This window comes from Poecilia formosa, unplaced genomic scaffold (assembly GCF_000485575.1).
Source record: "Poecilia formosa unplaced genomic scaffold, Poecilia_formosa-5.1.2 Scaffold72, whole genome shotgun sequence".
NCBI lineage: Eukaryota > Metazoa > Chordata > Actinopteri > Cyprinodontiformes > Poeciliidae > Poecilia > Poecilia formosa.
Window position 1 is genome coordinate 1663554 of NW_006800011.1, and position 23351 is coordinate 1686904.

The following is a 23351-nucleotide window of genomic DNA, read 5'->3' on the forward strand; positions in this document are numbered from 1 at the left end:
GCCTCTGGTAGAGGACCCGAGCTCAGAGGATGAAAAGAGACCACCCACAGCGGGCGAGAGGGGAATTTTTTATAAAACCTGAATTGTTAAAGAAATAATAAATCTAAGAAAAAGGTCAAAATTATAAGTAAAAAATGTTTAACTACAAGAAATAAGAAAGAAAAAGTTAGATTTATGAAAAAAAGTTAGAATCATAAAAAAATCAAAATTATAGGAAAAAGTCCTGAGAACAAATGTCTAAATTTCTTTTTTGTCCCCAATATTCTCCCGTAGTTGTGAATCTCATTCAACCAGAAAAAAAAAAGTTTCTGCTAAAATCCCAGGTGAAAACAAGTAGAAGCCCAAAAAAGTACTCAAACCTCAAACATTTTCCTCATTTTGTCTTTTTACAACAGACTTTAACGTAATTCAATGGGATGTGAACCAACGCAACACGAGTCTCTTGGGTTGTATTGATTTATCACATTTGTTGTCTATAAATACTATATATTGTTTTTAATCTGTATTTTTTTCACTCTTTTGGTGCATAAAGCTGAACTTGATGCCTAACATTGACAATATGGTGACAAGAAAACAAAAGCAAAGCTAAGACATCAAAGTACGAAGAACAGAGACGTTTGGTTCTGATGAAGGAAGAACTCTGACTAAACCCGCTTTATTTACGCAGCAGAGGAAAATAAGACCATTTTATTCCAGACAGAGAACTGGATTCAGGAAGCAATCTAGATGATGCAGCTCACATGGAGAATTAGTCAGAAGAGGCTGACTCTGCGTCAATGTGTGTGTGTGTGTGTGTGTGTGTCACCTCTCTCTCCCTGCTGTTCCTGCCCTGTGGTTTGATGTAGGAGAAGCAGAGGTCTGTCAGGCTGTTGTTGCTGCAGCAGTCCATCGTCCCGTCCAGACGCTTGAAAGCTACCACAGAAGAAGAAACGTGACTTTTTGTTGACAAGTCTTCTGGTTCAGAAGCTGCATTGATATCTCATCGTTTTAAAACAACGACATCAATAAAGACCGGTGGGTCCATTTTCTCCAACGACTTTAAAATATGGCCTGACCTCTGAGGCAATGATTATAATTTTTACTTTCAGAATTGACATGGACACATGGATGGTTGGATGGATGGATGGTTGGTTTCATAGACAGATGGATTGATGGATGGTTGGTTGGATGGGCAGATGGATGGATCTGTTCTGAATGGAGAAGTAACTCTCCAAATCTTGCGTTCTCTTCTTCTTCTAATCAAAAATCTTTATTTTATCAGGAGAAGAAGAACTAGAACACCGACTGAACGGTGAAAATCTCCCAATAAAACCCAGAGAAGCTAACGGTTGTAGCGATGCGTTCAAGGACATCCTGTTGTATTTCTGGGGTCACTCACGTCTGCCGTGAGCCCAGCTGGGCTGCAGGCCGGCCACCGGGACGCAGTACCCGGTCTGCGGGGCGCGGGACAGCTGGGACAGGCAGCCGGCCCAGTCCTCCACCCCCCGGACGGGACAGTCCTCCAGCCGCGTCACCAGGTCCCCGACCGACAGACCCCGCGGCCCGTCCGCCGCAGAACCCTTGGGAACAAACACAGCACAAACCTGGTTCAGATGGGAATTAAAGAAACATCGCATGATGTCGGTGCTGGACTCCGTCCTAAAACAGCAACAACATGTCAGATCAGAGCTGCAGATTCAACGGCTTCCTGATTTCCTGCCAGAACAAGAAAAAACAAACAGCAGCAGCAGCTAACATCTGGAGAAGGAAGTTTCTTTTTTTTTTGTAAATCTGTTTACATAACGAGGAAAAACACGTCTAAACGAAAAGCTGAAGGAAGAGCAATATAAAACCTTGTGTTTATCGTTAAATTTAAATATTAACAGAGTAACATTGATTGACTAAACACTTTTAAGCACTTTATTTATCCTGAAAGGAAACGAAATGTTAAGAGACTCTGTGGGGAAACCGGCTCCAGTAGCAGTCAGTCGTGCAACTAATCTGAAGACGCCTCTGACTGAAGAATGCTGCTCTGGACTGCAAAATAATCTTATAAAGTATTTGTTGTTTAGTTTCTAATGAAAATATCTTACAAAACTTGAAATACTGCAAAACCAATTTACAAATAACTTTGTAGCAAGATACAGGATCTTATTTTAAGTCAATAATTCCTTAAAATTGATTTTTTTAAAAAGTAATAGATCCACTGGGAGATTATTTTACTTACAACAATACATTTTTCCCATATTATAAGTGAAATAATCTGCCAATAGAACTGGTACTTTTTCATTAATACTAAGGAATTACTGACTTTAAACAAGATCCTATATCTTCCTGAAAAGTTTCTGAATACCAATTTTATTTATTTATTTATTTTTAAATTCACACTTTACAGCTACAAATAATTTTCCTGTGATAGTTCAAATAAAATCTGAATAAAATACATTTAAACTTGTGGTTTCAATGGAACAAACTGAAAAATGAAGTGAGGTATGAAAACTTTTACACTGCAAACCTCTTCAAAAACAATTTCTAATGTTTTCTTCTTCTCCAACCTTTATCTAACTTGGATAAAACTCCTGGAGATAAAAGTCTAGGCTTTTACAGAGTGTGCTGACAATCACACAGTTAAAACTATTGACTACGAAAAAAGCAGTAAATATCAATATCATTAAATAAAATCCACTCTCCTAAAGTCAGTGGCATCTAGACTTTGTTCCTGCTAAATCAATCAAAACAAACTATTTTGCACAGAGACACACTGAGAAAAAAAATCCCATGACTTTTCCATGACTCTCCATGACCTTCAGTATAATTTTCCATGACCCGCGTACAACATGTTCAGAAAGAAAAAGGCCCCTGGGCTTACAACTGTCACCCCAACTTGGTGACTTTTTCACTATATTTTGCACAAAAAAAATCAGCAAGTCAGGATTTTTACCCCTCAACGGCTCCCCGTAGACTGTGGATGCAAATCAGACGAGGCTGACACTTAAAACGCCTTTGATGTGAACGCATCGCACCTCTTACTACTCTTAACAGCAGCCAACTGTTCATTGGTAGATATTGCTTTTTTAGTTTGTTTAGGGTTATTTATTGTATTTTTTTTAATAGAGTCAGAAGCTGCTGGAATGATTCTAACCACCAACTTGATTCCCTCATTTGTTGGAATAAATCCAGAGAACCTGAATGTTGTGAAGTCGGCCATATTGGACCTGAGACGAACATAGAAGGGTTACATGTGCGGCCTTTTTGGACAGAGTTGGGTAAAATGTTTAAATGCGGGCTGTAAAAGCAAATCTGAACCAAAGGGAGAGGTAGAGGGAAACCTGCAGGACTCACCTGGACGACCTCGGTAACCATAGCGCCGACCCCGGTGGCGTAGACCGGAAACAGGAGGACCGGGAGCAGGAAGAGGAGGGCCAGCGCCACCACGCACAAAACAAAGTTATGCCAAACTCCTGGGGAAAGATTATAGGAAAAACCCTTCAATATGTATAAAATCCTGTCAGATTATATAGATATTAACTGGTGGAAGTTCTTGGATTTGATCCATTAAATGAATCTTAATTGATGATCGGAGTAGATAAATGGAAGATTTGTCAATTTATGTATATCTATTCATAAATGATCAGTTTTGTCTCATTAAAAGTAACCAAATAACATAAAATTCTTTTTTTAAATCACATTTCTTACACTGATTCATACATTTAAAGAAACATAAAGACAAACACTCTAAAATTTTCATTTGGTTAAATGAGAAATTAAAAAACAGCCTAAAAAGAGCTTCATAATAAATCTATAAAGTTAAATCAGACTCTCCAAAGCTCTCAGTTCAAGTTTAATGCATGAACTGAAGTGACTTTAGGCTGAATCCTCTGCTGTAACTCTCTCCTGTATGTTGTGACCGAAGAGAAACCGCTGCTCGCTATAAATAGCCATCTATACCATCTTAATTATGCAAGAAGCTTTGAAACCACAGGAGAAAACGTCTCATGGTCTGATGAGTTCAGGCCCAACTTCTCAGCCTCTACGGACATTTTTAAAGAAAAGGAAATTTCTCTCATACCAGAAAAAAAATGTGAGCTACAATCAAGTTCTTCATCTTCACATAGAAGGAAAAAACAGAGTTAATCACACCTACGTGTGTGGGCAGTCTGATGTAACGCAGAGTAAACAAGCTGTTAAAGTTTGTCAACAGGAGTAAATAATGTATCTGATGTAAAGGTCGATCTCACATGGAGAAACAAACAAACGCATCGCGCCGTTATGTCACCGCTCCCCTGAAGGGAACAGCATCCGCCTCACATCACACACCGCACGCCTCGCTCTGCTCTCTCTCATTTTCTACTCAGAAAACCAACTTGTTGGTCAGGCGGAGATAAACAGCCAGAGCGGCTCTTTACTGCCCTCTGGTGGCGCAGGAAGTAACTGCAGAAAAACAACTCAGCAACTTTCACAGAACTAAAAAAAGTAAAACAATATTCAGGAGTATTGATAAACACTTAAACATACCATCTGTGTTCTGTTTAACACGACAATTTATTCAAAATATCTATTTATTTTTGTTGTTTTCCCTCTTATTTAGGCCTTTCACAATGACAAATTTTAATGGAGGATAAATTGTCCCCAAAGTTATTGTGATAAATGTCATTGTTGTTTTGAGACCATTTTTAAGTGATATAATGTTAATAAAGCAATGACAAATTCTAAAAGGTCAATAACTGGAACTGGAAGACATTTTAAAAATCTAAAATAAATAAAGAAAGCAACAGAAACAACAAATAAAATAATCTATCATGTGATTAATTGATTTATTGATTATCACAACATCTACTCTTATTATGTATCTTTTGTTCTATACTATATTCTTTTTCATCCATCCAGGATGAAGAGCATCCATGGACATCAGTTTTCTAGTTTGCTCACTTAAAACTCTATCTGGGCTTTAACTGGGACATTTAATTCGTCCCAGTTTTCAAATTCTTTGAAAAATATAATTTTCCTCCCCAATTATGAGCTACTTGGTGTTGTGCCATCATAAAAAATCCCTCTGAAATACAATCAGGTTTGTGGCTGAAATATGATAAAACATAAATATTTAATCTAAAGGGTTTAGAGGTTTTAATTTTTAGTATTGTAGTAATTTTTATAATTAACAGCTGCAGCTCTTCTGCTAAAATCTGGAACATTTAGTAAAATACTTGGATCAATTTGCAGATTAAACATGATTTTAGCTGCAGACTCGCCTGTCATCTGTGGCAGAAATCACATTCATGCATGACTAACGGCTTTCCTTTGCCAATCGATTTATCAAGCTGCTATTAAACTAATTGAAACTGAAAATAGTATATGTGATGCATCTGTCTGCTGCTCTGTAATAATCTGGTTGACCTTCGAAGTCAAAACAAAGTGCTTCTAATAACTGTGATTAATAGATGTGATTACATTAGCTGGCAAACAAGAAGAGGGCTGCAGTAAAGGGTTGTGACCAGAGGGGGGCGCTTCTAGAAAATGAATGAGATGAGGGAAGGAGAGAGTAAGAGGATTAAAATAAAATTATTTAAAAAAATAAATTAAATAAAAAAAATGTTTACATTTTGTTAAATTAAGCATTTTTATTAAATAAAAACATTTTAAAAATGCAACTAAAAGTAAATAAATGTTAAATTTAAAAATAGGAGACTAAATATAAATTAATAACATTAATTTTACTTTTTAGGCCAAAAAAATCTAATTAAAATAAATAAATAAATAAAATTAAAAAGTAGAAAACTAAATAAATACATATTTTATTTAGTTAAATTGGATGATTTTTTATTTTTACTTTAAAAAAGAAAAATGTAATTAAATTCATGAAATAGTATTGAAATTATTAAAGACACATTAAATACATCAACTATTTCATGCACATTAGGTGCATTAAATATTTAATGTACATTTTTAAAACATTTTGAATGTATTAAAAATTTAGCTAAATAAAATTTTATGTATTTTATTATATTAATTGTATTTAATTACATCTGTATGTAATTAAATAAAATTAAAATACAAATAAAACAAAAATTTTAAATAAATTTAATTAAACTAGGTTATTTTTATTTTATTACCAAAAAATTGTACCATTAACTTAAACAAAATAATCAATAATATTAAATAGGAATAATAAAAATAAAAGATAAAAATACTTCTTAATTTAGTTAAATTTGGTTATTTTTATTTTCATAACAAAATAATTAATAAATACAATTAAAGTAAAAAAAAAATTAAACAGGAATAAAAAAATAGATGATTGCATATTAAGCATAAAAGTTTGAAGTCTGACCTGCACAGAATATTCTGAGCTGCTGAGCAGGAGAGATGAGGTTGAGGTGCGTGGTGAAGAGATCCACAAAGGCCCCAGGATAAACGACGAAGACAAACATCCCGAAGCCGTTCACTCTCACAGACTCCCTGCAGGACGAAACATTAAGACACGTCTAATCACAGCATTAATAAAAAAACAATCAAAGAACCTTCACTGTGGACAAAATATGAAAAACTAGATCATTAAAATGTTTGAAGAGAAACAGATTTGAACGAATCCAGCGCCCTGAATCTTCTCCAGTCTCATCTTCTCACTGTACATTTTTGTAAAAATTAAAATTTATTGAATGACGATGCTTTGAGAATATTGATAATAAACTATGACTGCAGATGGCAATAAAAGCTCAAGCCTGTCATGATAGCATACTTTGCTGGTTGATAAATTAGCCCAGAAGTTATCACAATAAATTATAATATTGTTGGTTTTTCAAGTAATATAATGGTAATGACATAATAATGCAAGAACACCAAAGATCCATAAACTTTAAATTCTTATGGACATTTAACACCAGAATTGTAAAACATTTTAAATATCCAAAATAAATAAAGAAAACACCATAAACAACAAATAGAATTAAAACTGAAGTTTGTAAACAAAATTGTCCTTTTAAAAAAAAGTAATAGTTGAGACCAAAGAAACAGACTGAGGACTTTAATCATCCAATTTTTGGTAGAAAGAGAGAAAAGAGAAAAGCTATAAATTATGAAAATGGAAATTATTGAACTCGTTTGTCAAAATATGTCTAAATTTAGCATTTAGACCCATTTTAACCATTTCCAGATCTTAAATAAAAAAATACTCAGCTTAACTAAAGAAACTAAAAACAGAATTGTACGTTTAAAAATGTAAACATTGAAAGAAATTTTGCTGCAAGGCACCAATATTAATAAAATAAATAACTAAAAGTAAAAAGTATAATAATGAAGAGAATGAATATGGGAAAAAAGCAGTGAGAATAAAAATTTTTACAGTACATTTATAAGAAACATGAAGTTTCAACAGAGAGCACTTCCTGCTGGTTGCCGTGGTAACGGTGCTGGTGTTTCCTACCTCAGCGCGGCCACAGCGTGACCCAGCTCATGGATGACGCCGCTGAGCAGCAGAGCGATGAAGAAGTAGGCCAGCTGACTGGTGGGCAGGTTCACACCCGGGACCTGAAAACAAACCGGGAAGCAAAGGCACAGAAAATCAGGAAACCCTCTGGAGAATCAGCAGCTTCATCCGCGGATAAAAGTTATTTAAATATGTTCCCTTTGTTTTCTGCCCAACCATTTACAGAGGTGGGTAGAGCACACCAAAATTAATCGAATCATAACAGTAATGTTGACCCAGCACGTGACGTCACGCTCTTCAGAAACCTGCCCGCTCCGCCATGACTGACGTCAAAACAACCAAAACAGGTAGCCGGTAGCCGAAAATCGCTTCTATTTAGTTGATTTCCCTTTAAAAATGGTAATAAGACGCTGCGCGGTCGGCTGCATAAACAGACAAGGATAGAAACCAAATTTGTCATTTTATTTTATAACTTTTACTGAGGAAAGAAACAGCGGCCGTCAATAATAATGACTGTAAAAAAGATATAGTTTTCTTTTTACAAGGTAAGAAGACTAACGTTCATATAACGTCTGTATCATTAAAGATATCAAATATAACATAATGGAGAAGGTACCAGTCTGACGGTTCGTAACCATGGAGACAGTGCCGCACCGTCATGTAGCCTAGCATGTATGGAAACAGCTGGTTAGCATCTCCTCTTTTGTACTTGTTTAATGCTGCTCTGGTTTAAAGAGAAACGCCGTTTATGACATAGTGATATAAATCATGTGGTGTGAATTCAGGCAAAGTCGTTAATTTGATCAACACATCAGGAGGGAGGAGGTACGTGTCGGTATCTAAGCTAGCTGTTTCCAACTATTTTAAACACCGCCGTCCGTTTGCCCCAACCCTACATTGTCAGCAGGGTAAAACTAACCTGTCTCACGACGGTCTAAACCGGACAAGTAGAAACCATGAATAAACGGGCAAAAACAACTTTGGAAAACAATTTCAGTGGCTCTGTTCAATACTCCCGTCCCTCACTTTGTACGTCCATCATGGCGTCTCGAATGATTAAGTGACGTAGATGCAAGAAGTTAGAAGTTCGATAGAGCTAGTTCCAAGCGTGTGGCCTGTTTATTGTTGTCATAGCAACTCCATAGCAACTGTCAAGCTGAGGTGGGCAGAGTTCTCGAAAATTTTACTCAAGCAACAGTAAAAAAGTATTTGGTAAAATGTATACTCAAGTATTGAGTAACTGATCAAAACATCAATCATTTAATGTTTAAAAATGACAATCAGACAGACTATAGCATAAAGTTATGTTAAAATATTTGTATTATAAGGATGAAAATGACACAAAAAAAATCAGACAAAAGAAAAGTTTTTCCTTTTTAAAAAAATACAGAACTTATGAAACTGACAAAGAATTGCAGGTGTGTGTTTGGTGAATTTTTGGTTACAACATGTTTGTTTTTCATTCAGTGAGTAATAATAAATAATAAAATTACTCAAGTAAAAGTAAAAAGTACAGCATAGTAAAAGTACATTTTGTAACTAGTTACTACCCAAAACTAGTTACATTTTGGGTAGTAAAATGTAACTGGTTTTTCATATCTCACAGGAGATATGACAGGCATATCTGCTGTCACTTCTTGATATTTTCTGTTGAAGGAGTTTCACTGTGAGCTCTGCTTTCTATTATCCTGCTGCCTGAGCCAAGAGTTTCCTCCAAGATGGATTTTCTCTTATTAAGATTCTGCTAATAGCTTCCCATGAATCACAGCCACAGGTCTGAAGGGAGCTGCTGCTCACATTAGTAAACGCCTATTAGACATCATGAATGATTAAAACAGAAAAAAGGAGAGAGAAGCAGGAAATGAGCTTCTGGTAGCAGACGACACACAGGTCAGGATTTCTACACATTCATGTTTTCAGTAGCTTTTTTTATGTGATTTTTAGATTATAAATACAAAAGTTTAATTTGAATGGATGAAAATTTGTTCAATAGAGGCCAGAAATGAAAAATAAAATCAGTTAAAACCAGACAGGAAAAGAAAAGAACAGAAGATTGATTGAATGAATGGATGGACTGACGGATGGCCCAAAAGATGGACAGACAGATGGGCCAGTAGACAGACGAATGAATGAATGAATGAATGAATGGGTGGATGGATGGATGGATGGATGGATGAATGGATGGATGGATGGATGGATGGATGGATGGATGGATGGACCAATAGAAAATGGATGGATGGATGGACCAATAGATCATGGACAGATGGACGGATGGATGGACGGACGGACAAATGGATGAATAGATGGATGGATAGACCAATAGACAGAAGATCGAATGCACGCACGGACAGACGAGTTGACAGACGGATGAACCAATTGAGAGATTAATGGATGGACGTATCGACAGATAGATGACTGAATGAATAGATTGGTGAAAGGATGAACAGCATCCTTAACTTAAACTAAGTCAATATTAGCATTAGCATATTACTGACAATTACCCCAAACATATCATACTTCTACATACTGTCAAGTATTCATACATGCCTTACTCAATGTGGATGGAATTTAACTACCAACTCCTAAACAGACGTACCACCACCTGCAGAGTCTGCTGCCCACCGATCCGCGGGTTGTCTGTGGTCATCTGGGCGTAGGTCTGCTGCAGCGTCTTCACCAGCAGCACCACCGATCCCAACATGGCGGCCACACCAAACACTAGACCACTGCTAAACCTGACACACACACCACACCAGTGAGTTCAAAGGTCAATCAACCAACATTTAGGAACTCGGTGACGGGTTATCTTTTTAACTTTTATTAATTTAAGTAATTACGTGTGTATCCTCACCAAAGGTAGAGGGCTCGGGGGTTGATGCGGGCACAGTAAGCAAACAGTCGGTTAAACATGGTGGTCTGCCATCTCACATGAAAAGGAGACAACATCAACCCTCGGCTGGCCAGCCACGACTCATAGTTGATCCGGTGCGTGGCAGATGACTGCAGGAAAGGAGGAAATAAAACCACGTTTTTAAAACGGATGGTCAAGTACACCAACTCCAAATATTAGACTTTCACAATAACATTTGTATGTATACATGTAGGATCTCATCTGGAGCCTCTGCTATTGTGCTGAGGTTTTAAATTTTACTCAATGTATTTACTGTGAATGTAATGCGCCAGTTCGATGTTATATAGCTTTCCGGAAATCACCTGTTCTATAAACAATTATCGTCCACATCAAAGAGAGAAGGAAAGAGCTGAACAAGATGGCTGTTAATGTTAATTCAATATTTGGAAATGTGACCAACACACTCCCTCGCTGCTACAACTAAAACTACGGGCAAACTTCAACTCTAAAACAGCGCAGAAAGTCGACGTCAGCCTTCACGACTTCTCATTCTGTTCGCTGATTGGTTCAGTCGAAATTCTGTTAATTCCAAGTGAATGGGAGAAAGCCCAGACCGAACTGTGAAGCGAGATTTGAATCAAGCGGAATAGTGTTGGAAAACAATGACCAGGCCAGTTATGTTCACACTAACATTAGCCAGCATTAGCCATCCCACCCAAAAGAGTTTAATTTATGAATTTACATTAATGTTGGATATCTACATTAACTGTTGGATATTATGATACAATTTGGTGTAGGACTGACCTAAATACGTTTAATGTTTAACGGAGGCAGATCAATAGTAGTTAAGACTCCCTAACGGTGGTGAAATAGCCCTTTTCTACGGATGCTAACAGCTAAATGGGGCTGCCTATGACGACCGAGCTTCGTTTTTCACCCAAAAGAATAATCTGTAACATTGATTTCCTGAGAGCTAGCTCAGTTAAGTACAAATGAGGTTAAAATCTTACCCTGAGAAGTGTGTCGGCTAGGTAGACAGCACACCAGCCTGCCATCACGAACACCAGCAGGGACACCGGGATCATGGTGCGGCTCTGTCAGAGGACTCTCCGCGGAACTGTCCAACCGAACTGCGGCCTCTCCATCGCTCCGTTTGCGCACAGCAAGGCCGCGATTAGGCGGCTCGAAAACCGCGAAGAAAAGCCGGCATGTTTCTGTAAAACGTTCAAACAGGTGATAGTGGGTTTGTTTACAGCGGAAATGAGACACAAGTCACCGGCTGGTTGCTCTTCTTCTGCTTCCTCTGTGGTAAACATAGAGCGCACTACTGCCACCTAGTGTTGAATATATTTCCTGAAGATTTTAGATTGAAATAGAAAGTGCTGGGTTTTAATTTTTAAAAAAAGTACACAAAAAAATGCGAGATAAAAACGTTTTAAAAATGTCAAAATTTAAATTTTATTAAAAAAAAAAAAACAATCTGAATACTTTAATGTTAGTTCACACTACATTTTCATATAGGCAGAAGTGACTTTATGGTTTAGAGAAAATGTAGAAATTCTACTATTCCTACTTTTTAAGCTTGTCAACATGTCACATTTTAATCAGCAATTTCTGTGTCAGAGAGGAAGTTTTGGAGAAGATAAAATCAAGGTTAGGATAGAAAAGAATAAGATATAAACATCCCATATATGCATTCTTAAACATGTTTAATTGAAAAGTACAAATGCTGGAAACACTCAAATTATTTTGTTTTGATGTCTTAATTCTACAATCTACTTTTTGACTCAGGAGGACTGAATACAAATGAGTGCCACATGTTCTGGATTTGTATTTGTCAAAAAATAATTGCTTTTCTACATTTTAACATAAGCAATTATGCTCCACTGTGAAATTCAATAAAACACATGAAATTATGTGGCTGTAATGAGACAAAATGGGAAACGGTTCAAGGAATGTTGTGCATGGTCACTTCAAGCAAATCAGCAAGTCTTATATTGTCTATGCTGTTAAATGCTAAAATAAATAAACTTAGACCAGAGTAATCAATAGAGCTGTGGACATAAATATGATATCATTAAACACAGTGATGATGTAAGTCGGTCGCTATAAAGAAACTAGCCCAGACTCTGACTCATTAAGCTAGTGAAACATTAAACTGCAAGTGGATAAACGCCTATTGGTTTAGTCACTTCATATCTTCCCAGCACTTCACAGCCAAATACTCAGAGCCTGCAGTATGTAGCTTCTTTTGGAGACTTTCAAAATCATAAATGCATTTACAGCTTATTAAAACAGAGCTGAAGTAAGCCTCTCTTAGCACATTATCATTAGCATATAGCTAGCTTTTAATTTTCTTCTTACTTTCATTCTCAGACTGATCTATAGTATTTCAAGTGCTCTGATTTTACAGCAACTTAACATTAGCTTGAAAAGTTGAGCAACTACAGCCTTGAGGGTGCTAAACTAATCTAAGCTAGCTAACCTAGGTTCCTGATTTTATAGAAACTTCCCATAAGTTTGAAAAGTTAAGCAATTACACTTTTGTAGGTGGCTAAAGTAATCTAAGCTAGCAACTAGCTATTTCTCTGATTTTACAGCAACTTCATATTAGCTTGAAAAATTATGTGACTACAGACTTGCAGGTGGCTAAGCTAATCTAAGCTAGAAACTAAACTAGCTAGATCCCTGATTTTACAATGGGAAGTTAACCAGCCTGTGTACTCTTCTCGCTACAGATGCTAAGCTAATCTGAACCAACAACTAGCCTCTAGCACTAATATGTCAGAAACAAAGTCCTCTACTTCTATCATCACCTCTTTTAAAGATGAGTAAAGGGTTTAAAAACTAAGCCCATAATTTTATCTGTAGAATGTTGTAAAATTTGGAAATTTAGCAGGTGACAAGCTTTAATATGATTTAAAGAAAGTTTAACAGCTTAACATTAGTTTAACAGAAAATGGTTGAAAAGCCACTTTTAGGGCTTTGGGACTCAAATCACTTTGTGCCAAAAATGATTTTACTTTATTATTTATTCATGTTTTTTTTGCCTAACTTAACTTTTAAGTCAATAATTCCTTTATACTGATAAAAAAAGTACTGTTTCTACTGGTAGATTATTTCACTTATAATATGGGAAAATGTCTTGTTATAGGAGAAATAATCTGCCAGTGAAACTAACAGCTTTTCTTTTATTAATTTGAAGGAATTATTCCCTTTAAAGTTTAAACAAGCTTCTATATTGCTGAAAAGTCACTTGTAAGTTAGTTTAATCTTATTTCTAGTGTGCTAAGTTATATTCACTAGAAACTAGACCAAAAATACTTGGTAAGACTTGATGTTTTTGCAGTGAAGGTTGCAAATAAATGCGCAGGGTTGCAGTAACTGCAGTTCGTCCTTCATTAAATGCAGTTTAACTATCTGCGGTGAGGATGCTTATCTCTAAAACACCAGACTCTCCTCGTCAACAAGTGAGGACACCATGTGGGTTGTATTTGCATATGTTGGAATAAATAACCAGGCTGGGTTTCTCATTTCACTACTTGGACACACAGCAGGTCCATCTGTCCGGCAGAACCGACCCAGAAGGACCCTGGAGGTTTGTTGTGATGAATGTGGATCGGTTTTGACAAAGGTAAGTGAAATTCATCGACTCACACTGAGAGGGAGGGCTGAAGGCTCATTTAAGTTGTGTGATGCTGGGTCGGTTTCCACACTTGGAGGAGTCCCGTGTCTACCGGAGCCAATCAGGACGAGCTGAAACGGGTCAGGTAGCTGGAGAGGAGCTCAGAGAGAGCGCGAGGCCGGCCAGAGCAGCTACGCACAACAGGAGGTAAGACAACACACACACGATCACACACACCTTTAACTCTGCCAGATCCCTCCTGTGGCTGCAACGTAAACTTTAAATTTAAAAACATCAAGTGGATCCTGCTCGCCCCTCATGGGCGTCAGAGCAGAATTAGGCCACTGCCTTTTTAGCTACTGAGATTAAAGAGGGGGTTTATACGCATATTATCTTTGTTCTTTTCTAGTTTATACTATAATTTTTATGTTTATTCTTTAAAAAGTTTGTTTTTTCATTGACATTTGACAATTATTTATGAAGTCAACAGATCACCATAGTTAAATATTCCAAATATGTTCTTTTACTCAGGATTAAAAATAAACAAACGAGTTCAAACTATGTATAAGGAAATAAAATCTTTATTTATTTCAAACAAGTAAAATGTCAGAGAAAAAATAAAATAAGAAAACAAAACAAACAAAAAATAAAATTAAATATGTTAACAAAGTCTATATCTATATGTAAATATGAAAATTGATAATGTTTGTTTTTTTAATAATAATAATTGAATAAGTAAAATGTCAGAAAAAATTGAAATAAGAAAAAAATATATATATTCTTATTGTGTTTTATTTTTTACATTTTACATATACATATTTCTTATGTCTATATCTACCTATATATTGATATATCAATATATATTTTTGTTTAATAATAACAATAATAATAATAATAATAATAATAATAATAATAATTCATTAAAAAACCTTCCATATCCTGTTCAAGGAGTACAGAAAATGAAACAATTGGATCCCTCAACATCCAAATATGTATAATATTATACATAGTCACACTTCTAATTTTTACTCGTCACAATTTTTATTCTTTTCAAATTAAACATATTCAATTAATTTATTATTATGTACGCCATGTTTACTGCATACAGTCTCCTGTAAGATATCCTTACATCCATATTAATCTTTAACAAAACAATCAAAAGTAAAACCTAAGTAGTCAATGACATATTCACAACAACCTGAAAAACCACTAAAGTAGTTTTTAAACAGAGTTTTAGTTGTGTTATGATCCGTTTCATGAGAGTGAGCGAGTGTGTGAGCGGATAGAAAGCAGGTCCCTTCTGTGTATCACTCATCTATTTATAGAGAGAACAAATCCTAGATATGAGAGGAATCCTTCAGCCACAAACGAGGCAGCGGCAGAGAGGAGAGGCTAAAGAGAAACACGTAGAGAGGTGACAAGTCAAAGGAACCACATTTAGGACTCGGTTCAAGTAATAAACGGTGCTGTTCCTTCATCAGGCGGTGAGTTAAAGCTGCTTCATGTTTTACATCCACTAGAAAAGTTTTAGATCACAACTCAAGTCAGAGTAAACTTATTTGTAATAAAGAAATATTTATTTCGCTCTGATTTGATCATAGTGTGAAGTAAATTCAAATTAAATCGAATAATTTGATGTTTTGTAAGCTAGCTGTGAAGCAAAATGCTAGCAAAATGGTGGTCGAAGTCAGTTTGTTCATAGGAATGAAGCTTTCTGGCTAGTCGGAAAATCTGTAAGATTTGTGTAATACTTTATATTAAGTATTAACGGTTCTACCTGTAGACTCCGCTATTGTTTATAGTAGAGCTGGACAATATGGCTGAAAAACGCACCACGATATAAACGCTTCCTATCAGTGTCGATAAATTTTTTTGTTTGTTTTGAATATCCAAATTACTAGCAAACTGGTTTCGTTTTCTCCTGTTTTATCCACAGTTTTCACTTTACGCCATTGTTTAATTTTCTATTACTGTTTTTAATCAGTTAGGAGGCACAGTGGGGGAACCTGAAACTGCCGCGCCAGTTACTCAGCAGGTCGTTGCTAGGTAACGACCTGCTGGATGGGGCGGAGCTTGAAACTGCCGCTCACCCAGCGGGTCGTTGCTAGGCAACCAAAGAGCGAGTCACGTGACTTGGTTAATTCCGCCAACAATTTCTTTTGGCTAACTGGGAAAGTTTGGCTAACCTTTCCTCTGGCTACATTTCCCATAAAGCTGTACCGTTTTGATTTGGAGTTCAGTGTATATTATGTTGAATATTGAATATTATACCGGACGTATTATCTATTAATATTGATCACATCCAATTTTTCTGACTAAAGTTTGGCGTTCTCGTTTTGTTCGAACTTAATAAAACAAAGCGGCCATTTTAGCTTCAGAAACAACACTTATTTTTACAAAATGCTAATAAACATGTTAGTTATTAATACTTAGCAATGTTCTTAGCTTTATTTAAAAAAATATATTGTTAATAAAATTCAGTCTTGTCTGATTGTTTCATTCAGTTCTCCTGATGCTAATTATTTCTTCAACTTTCCAAGACTGTGTTGAGTCTGAGGCGTTTTTGACATGTTTCCAGGATATTTTGAACCCTGAAATACCATTTTCAGGGTTCCATTTAGGAACATTTTCTAAACTCCTTTTCTTATTGTTAGACCAGAAAGCAGTATAAAAATGACTCAGTGTCATAAATCTCATTAAGAACAAGTGAGTAGACACTTATTGTGTATGTTTCTTGTAAAAAAAACTCAAAGTTTAATGCTCCTTAAACAAAATGTTATTATGTAATTAAAACATTAAAATGTTACAGTTGCAATCACATCATGACATTCATGAAGTACAATAATAGCACACATGCACACACCCTACTACTCATTCCTCAACACGAACGCAAAAGATCCAGTTTGTGCACAACTGGTTTGACATAAAATCTCCTCCACCTGCGCACAGAAAGCAAAATACAGACTTTATTAGGAAGCAGCTGCTTCTCATCACGTAACATCCCACAAGCTTGTGGATATTTTGGGGGGAGAGCGCAGAGTTTTTCCTGTGTTGTTGTCAAACAGCTCCATGGAAACCAAAGGAGGGAAATGTCTCTGGTCCTCATAGCTGCAAACGGACTGGATAAAAACAGAGGAGACTCCTAGGAGCAGGAAGAACTGATCAGGAGAATGAAAAGAAGTTTTAGGAAGGAAATAAATACTTAAAAATGACTCATAACTACTCAGGAAAAGTATGATAGCATATTGGAGAAAAACCATTAAAGGAGGAGTAAATTACTGCCAAAAAACTCAGAAATTTTGAGATGAAGTTCAGAAAAGTTGAAAATTTGCAAGAAAAAAATCAGAAATTCAGACATTTTCAAGTCCTTTTCTTAAAAAAAAATCTGGGATTAACTTCAGCATTTCTGAAATTTTTCTAGAAATTTTTCAACTTTTAAAAGGAACTTTAATTTTTTTCAATTTAGCCTCATCAGTTGTGGCAGAATAAATACAGAAAATTATTTTACATAATATTTTTAGTTATTACTTTATATATTACAGCATACTGTATAATTATGTAAATTATTTTATATGTTGAAATATAGAACCCATAAATAAACTGTTAAAATAATAAACAGCTATCTCTGCATTCTTAAAATTAAATAATATTGACTAAAGTTGTATTGTTACTTCCTTCGTGTTTTTCATTAAACTTTGCTCATTTAATTATTTCTGACATCATGTAGGTTGGACTTCAGTTGCCACAAAAATCTTGTTTGTCCGCTGCAAAAGTTTGACAAGTTTTCATATTTGCCTTAATACTTTATGGAAACGAAAAGGAAAATAAAAATGTTGCTGTAACTCATATTAGTTAAACAAAAGGGCAAAAAGTGAAAATCAGTTCAAAACAAGAAGGAACGGTTGTCCAGTGACGGTGTTTGTTTGTTTGTTTGAGTGATTTTTCAGACTTTTTGGCCTCCAAAGATAAACTCCCAAAACGCTGAACAAGATGAAGTATGCAGAGCAAATGTATGAATGGATCCAACAATGTTTTCCTTTATGCCATCAGAGGTCCAGAATGATGATGCAAATGTTGGTGCATGTGCAAATTATATGAAAACAATGGTTTCAGTCTTTTCCATATTCTTTAGAGTAAAACTCACACATGAAAATGGGTATTTACAAACACTCTACAAAAATATATTATTTTATTCCTCACTGTGTGAAGAGAATCAACAATTATCTTTGCTAAAAAAAGAGTATTTTGAAAGAAAATTTTAGTTTCTAGCTTCTTGAAATAATTCATATACTGTAGGATTTTTATGTCTATAAATGCCGAATTAAATAAAATCAGTCAGGAGGAATGGGCCAGAATTACAGCAAACTGTTGTCAGAAGCTTGGGGAGGAAAAGTAAAATGTTTAAAATTAATTCGACCAAATACTGAGGAAATGTACATGAGGTTAATCATAGTTAGAAAATAAAGAAGCAAATTTCTACCAAAAAAACAAAACAAAAAAAACCTCAGAAATTTCAAGATTATTCTCAGAAATTTCATAGGAAGAAATCTGAAAAGTCTTGGCTCCAAAAGTAAAAAAAAAATTGCTTGAAAAAATATTAATCTCAGAATGTTTTTTCTTTTTTTTTTTTTAGAAAAAACTCAGAATTTTCTGAGCTTCAAAAGTCAAAACAAAACAAAAACAAAATTAATAAATTTTATCTATCTCAGTATATATTTTAGAATAGAGATGGAAATTTCTGAGCTCCAAAAGTTAATATAAAAAAACAATGTTAGAAAAAAACCAAAGCTCAAATTCTTGACCTTTGGAAGTCTTCTGAAATGTGAAACTCTAAAATTCCAAGTTTTCTCCATAAAATTTCAGATGTCCGTTTCTAAGTTTTAGCTTTTTTTTTGCATATTTTTGATTTTTGAAAAAAAAGATCTAGAAAATTTCTGAGATTAGTTTCAATTCTAGACTTTTGGAACTCTGAATTTTTTTGTCTTTTTTAAAAGTTTTTGGCTGCAATTCAATCCTTTTTTATCATCCACAAAAGAATTTCTTTTTGTTCCAACATTTAGAAAATCTTAATAACTTTGGCAAATGTAACTTATCTGAAACAGAAAAGTGGTTTTATGTCAGGTTGTGGAGAAAGAGTCTGTTTACATGTAAATGTCTGGTTTCAGACAGTTTGCATGTCCTCTGCTTTAAATCATTTACTTTAATCCTAAATGCAGTAATAATATAACACTGCGTGCATTTCCCCACACATTTTTTTCGTCATTGATTGATTAGTGTGACTAATTTATTTGATTACAATCCAAAGGTGCACCCAGAGGTGAAACCAGCTCACTTTTATTTTGACAGGATTTCTGTCTGCTTCTCATGAAAGATTCAGAGAACAGTTCCTGTACCTGGTTTTCTTTGTAAGAGTCGCTAAGCAACTGTAACGGTATCCCGTTCCTCAAAAACCGCTGTCCCAGTGCGCCCAGTAGCTTCCCGACCCACTGGTGAATGTGTTGGGTTTCCCTCCTGCAGGTCAGCGGACTCACTGACGAGGCGAGGATTATGTCCAAACCCGTGACCAACGTGAAGGCCTTGCAGGTAAATGACTTTCTACTGCAAAGAGTCTTTTCCACATTAAGTTTTTTATTATTACTGAAGGTTCAAACAGTGCATTTACAATATCAAGGCTTTTTTTGTGCAAATTTGAGAGCGAGGCAAACATATGCAGCTTTAATGTCAAAAAAGAAGTTTTGTTCACTGAATCCGCTTCTTGTGCTCGTTTTCATGTCTAACCATGGGATAGGCGTTGGTACAACAGGAAATTCACAGCTCACGCTGCAAAAACACAAAATATTACCAAGTAATTTGGTCCAGTTTCAAGTGCAAATATCCCACTAAACTTAAAATAACTTATGAGGAACTTTTCAGCAAGATATAGGAGCTTGTTTTTTCAATTGCTGGATTATTTCACAGATAATATGGGAAAAGTAAAAAAATAATCCGTCTTTTTCTGCAATTTTAAGGAATTATTTACCTAAAATAAGCTCATATATTTTGCTAAAAGTCCTTATAAGTTAGTTGTGTCTTATTTTAAGTGCAATAAGAAACTAGACCAAATTTACTTGGTAATATTTTGTGTTTTTGCAGGGCTGTCTCATAACAGCAGTACAATTTCACATTAAAAATATCTCATCATATAAAATAAATAAAAAAGAAAAACCTTCTGATTCTGCCATGTCAGCAGATTTGCATATTAAAATTATTTATACCAAATTTTAGATTCTATTTTAAACATTTTCCAAATAACACAAAGCATGTTGTCTAGTTAATCGCAACAATCGCCAATCTGTTGATAAAAATAGCTGCTTATTTCCATTGCTGGATTTAATGTCATTTTAATGTTAAAATTCACAAACGTAGCTTTGTTTCAAGCAATTTCTGTTTTTGATTTTTCCGACTTGAGTGTCCATTTTGACTATATTATTCAAAAATATTTTCCAGAAACAGAAATAGATTGGTACATTGACGTCTGTAATGCGACAAAATGCAAAGAATTAAGATAAAAGTTAATTTTGTTTGTATTATAGATGAATTTCTCATTACACTCCAAAAGAAAATGTCAATATAAAAAAGAAACTCTAAATTATGGCATTGGATTGTGGATAAAATAATTGTTAGTCATAAATAAACACGGAAAAGTATTATTTTAAAATCAAAACAGTGTTTTTGAACCTATTTGTTTCAAGTTTTTGTTTTGTAACAAAAAATCATGTTGACTGGAATGAAAAAAATGGTAAATTAAACAAAACTAATGCTAAAATGAACAAAACAGTTCACAGAAATAACCTGAAATCTAATTAGACTAATTTATACGTAATTAATGCATGTAATTTTTCAAATGTTAAAAGTTTATATTTTATTTTTTAACTCGGAATGTCACTTGTACACAACTAAAACAAAATGTGTCACATTAGGAGCTAATATTAGAACATGTATTAATCTAAATATCTGTAAAAGGCACCCAGATGCTAATATTAGCATTAGCATGCTAACACGAGGAACTTCGTAGGTTAAGTCTAATTGAACAGAACATTTCAGCAACAAGGCAGAAAAGCTGAACTACTTTACTTTGTAATTATCTGAGTCTTACAAATTAAAAACTTTTTAAAACTTCCAGAAATAAAAGACAATCAAGCTAATGCTAATGCTAGCATTAGCTTGATTGTCTTAGGCCATTTTTGGTTCATTTTAAATAGCGTACATTACTACTTTTTTGTTTCAAAATCAATATAGACTAAAAATTAAAACCTAACAAGACGTGAAAACATCATGATATCAAAACATGAAAATAAAATTACTTAAACATGTTCAAGTACTTCTTTTTTTTTTTACACCAAAACAAACATGAACTGAAATCTATATATAAACAATCATGTTACATAAAACACCTGTTAAGCTAATATTCAACAACAGTTTGATAATATTCAATATTTTAAGCAAATATCAGTGCAATTTAAGGTTATTTGGGGGAATAAAACACTTTTTTTGGAGGATGTTTGGTAATATGGTAATAGGAATTTCACAACTCAAAGTAATTAAATATTAAGATAAATTAGAATCACATTTAAGAGTGCTTAAGGAGAAAATCGGGACTTTTTTATTAAAAAGAAAATGTAAGTATTTTCTTATGTTTGACAAATTAAACAAGAAAACTTATTAGTTAGGTTGGTTTTAGTAGTAGCTATTAAATGTTGCAGATTTCCAAATTTATATGAAAGGGAGTTAAAAATAAATTCAGATTTTTACTTATAAAAGAAAAAAGTTAAATATCGAAAACAGATTTAAATTTAAAGAGAAAAATCAAATACAAATGAAAAATAAAATGTTAAATTGTCTTTTGTATTTTTTATGTTTGTAATAGTCTGAGTTAAAAAGCTAACTTTATTCTCATTCATTATTTCTTCCAGTTGTTACGTAAACTATTCATGTTTATTATTGAATGAATGAAAAAAAGTGAAAACTGCTTCCTTAACTTCACAGCTACAAACTACTTCATGTTCATAAAAGGCTTTGGAGTTTGTGGATGTAATGCAATAAATACTTTATAGAAAATCTTGTCATAACAGCATAAACTTTCATTTTAAAACTCAGTTTTTCTTTACATAAAATGGAGGTAAAAACAACAACTTTATATCGAGGTGTTGGGATTTTTCAGTAATAATGGCTTTCTTTGTAGTGAAATACTGCTTTAATCTTTGGTTGTAGAGATGAATTAGTTTTGCTACACGCACTTTACGCATAAAGACAGCAAACAGTTTCAGCCAAAGCAACATTACAGGAATACAAACATCAGCAAACATGCTGCAGGATTCAAGAACTGATTTTTTAATTTACCTTTTCCCTTTCAGAGTCCGTTTCGGTCTTAAAACCTTTAAAATACTTCAGTAACAAACACTACTCCAGCTTTGTACAGCTGTACAATGTGCGCTTATTTACAAATACAGTACAAACACATGAAACAGGCAGCGGCTAACACGGAGCTAGCTAGCTGCTATCTAACTCCGTGTTAGCTACATGCTAACTCGATTAGCTTCCTCTCTTCTCTCTCTGGCCTAATTTTCATAAACACATACGTCGGTTTTTATGGCCCGCTGAAACCAGGAAGCAGTGGTCATTATTAAAAACGACTGGTTTTTCTGGAAAGTGCAAGCGTAAACATTGAGCTCCATTCATCGTCTCATTTCCCCCCACCAGGCTAATCTGAACATCCCGATGGGAGCGCTGCGTCCGGGGGCGGGACTTCCTGTCAGGAGGAGAGAGGAGACAGTGGACACAGAGGAGGTGAGACTGTGGACACAAAGCTTGGCTCAGTTTCACTTTGATTTGGTGAATCATCAAAACTACACAAAAACAAAGCATTACTTTATATATATATATAAATAAAAAAAACAGACTGAAGGCAAAGGCTAACTCCTACCTTTTTGTAAAGAAATTTTACTCACTACTTCAAACTATTTTTACTCAAGTGAAAGTAAAAAGTATCTGTCCAAGAAATTATGCAAGAGTAACAAAGCATTTGGTAAAACGTCTGATCAAATTATTAATCATTTAATATTTAAAAATTACATTCTCAGGTGGTTCAAATATCAGTTTAAGTGGAAATGTTTGGTATTGGTATTTTTAGGATCAAAATGGCAATAATTCATGCAAGTAGCAAAAAATAAAATCAGGCAAAAGAAAATGTTTCCATGTCAGTTAAAAAAAAAAACTTATGAAACTTTAATAAAAACAGCAAATGTGTGTCTGTGTCTGTGTCTGGTGAGTTTGTGGTTAAAACATGTTTGTTCCTTATTCAGTTGGTAGAGAATCCAGACATTTTGCTCAAGATAGAAATACTTCATAATAAAATTACTCAAAGTAAAAAGTACAGCGTAGTAAAAATACTCATAAAAGATGTAGAGCTGTGTACAAAAGTACACAGCTCTACATCT

General features: G+C 34.6%; 3 protein-coding genes across 5 annotated transcripts in view; 1 reads left to right on the forward strand and 2 right to left on the reverse strand.

Moving 5' to 3' along the window:
* Window positions 1-11564, reverse strand: part of mbtps2 (membrane-bound transcription factor peptidase, site 2) — a 14654-nt gene extending 3090 nt beyond the window's left edge. The window contains exons 1-8 of the mRNA XM_007555705.2: window positions 11261-11564; window positions 10251-10399; window positions 9996-10134; window positions 7397-7500; window positions 6305-6432; window positions 3322-3440; window positions 1379-1559; window positions 806-912 (exon numbers count right to left, since the gene is read on the reverse strand). Coding sequence (XP_007555767.1) covers window positions 806-912; window positions 1379-1559; window positions 3322-3440; window positions 6305-6432; window positions 7397-7500; window positions 9996-10134; window positions 10251-10399; window positions 11261-11335 — 1002 coding nt within the window. The 5' untranslated portion in view covers window positions 11336-11564. The remainder of the gene's footprint in view (window positions 1-805; window positions 913-1378; window positions 1560-3321; window positions 3441-6304; window positions 6433-7396; window positions 7501-9995; window positions 10135-10250; window positions 10400-11260) is intronic.
* A 2227-nt stretch (window positions 11565-13791) lies between these two features.
* The window catches only part of smpx (small muscle protein X-linked), a 15015-nt gene continuing 5455 nt past the window's right edge, over window positions 13792-23351 (forward strand). Inside the window, exons 1-5 of one of the 3 annotated variants that reach the window (XM_016673250.1) lie at window positions 13793-13884; window positions 13973-14082; window positions 15201-15359; window positions 19393-19458; window positions 22615-22701. In XM_016673250.1, the coding sequence (XP_016528736.1) occupies window positions 19423-19458; window positions 22615-22701 (123 nt within the window). In that variant the 5' untranslated portion in view covers window positions 13793-13884; window positions 13973-14082; window positions 15201-15359; window positions 19393-19422. Of the gene's footprint in view, window positions 13885-13972; window positions 14083-15141; window positions 15360-19392; window positions 19459-22614; window positions 22702-23351 lie in introns of those variants that run through there. The other 2 variants (XM_007555706.2, XM_007555707.2) reach the window with 2 other exon arrangements.
* Window positions 21935-23351, reverse strand: part of cnksr2a (connector enhancer of kinase suppressor of Ras 2a) — a 79985-nt gene continuing 78568 nt past the window's right edge. Inside the window, exon 24 of the mRNA XM_016673242.1 lies at window positions 21935-22663. Coding sequence (XP_016528728.1) covers window positions 22616-22663 — 48 coding nt within the window. The 3' untranslated portion in view covers window positions 21935-22615. The remainder of the gene's footprint in view (window positions 22664-23351) is intronic.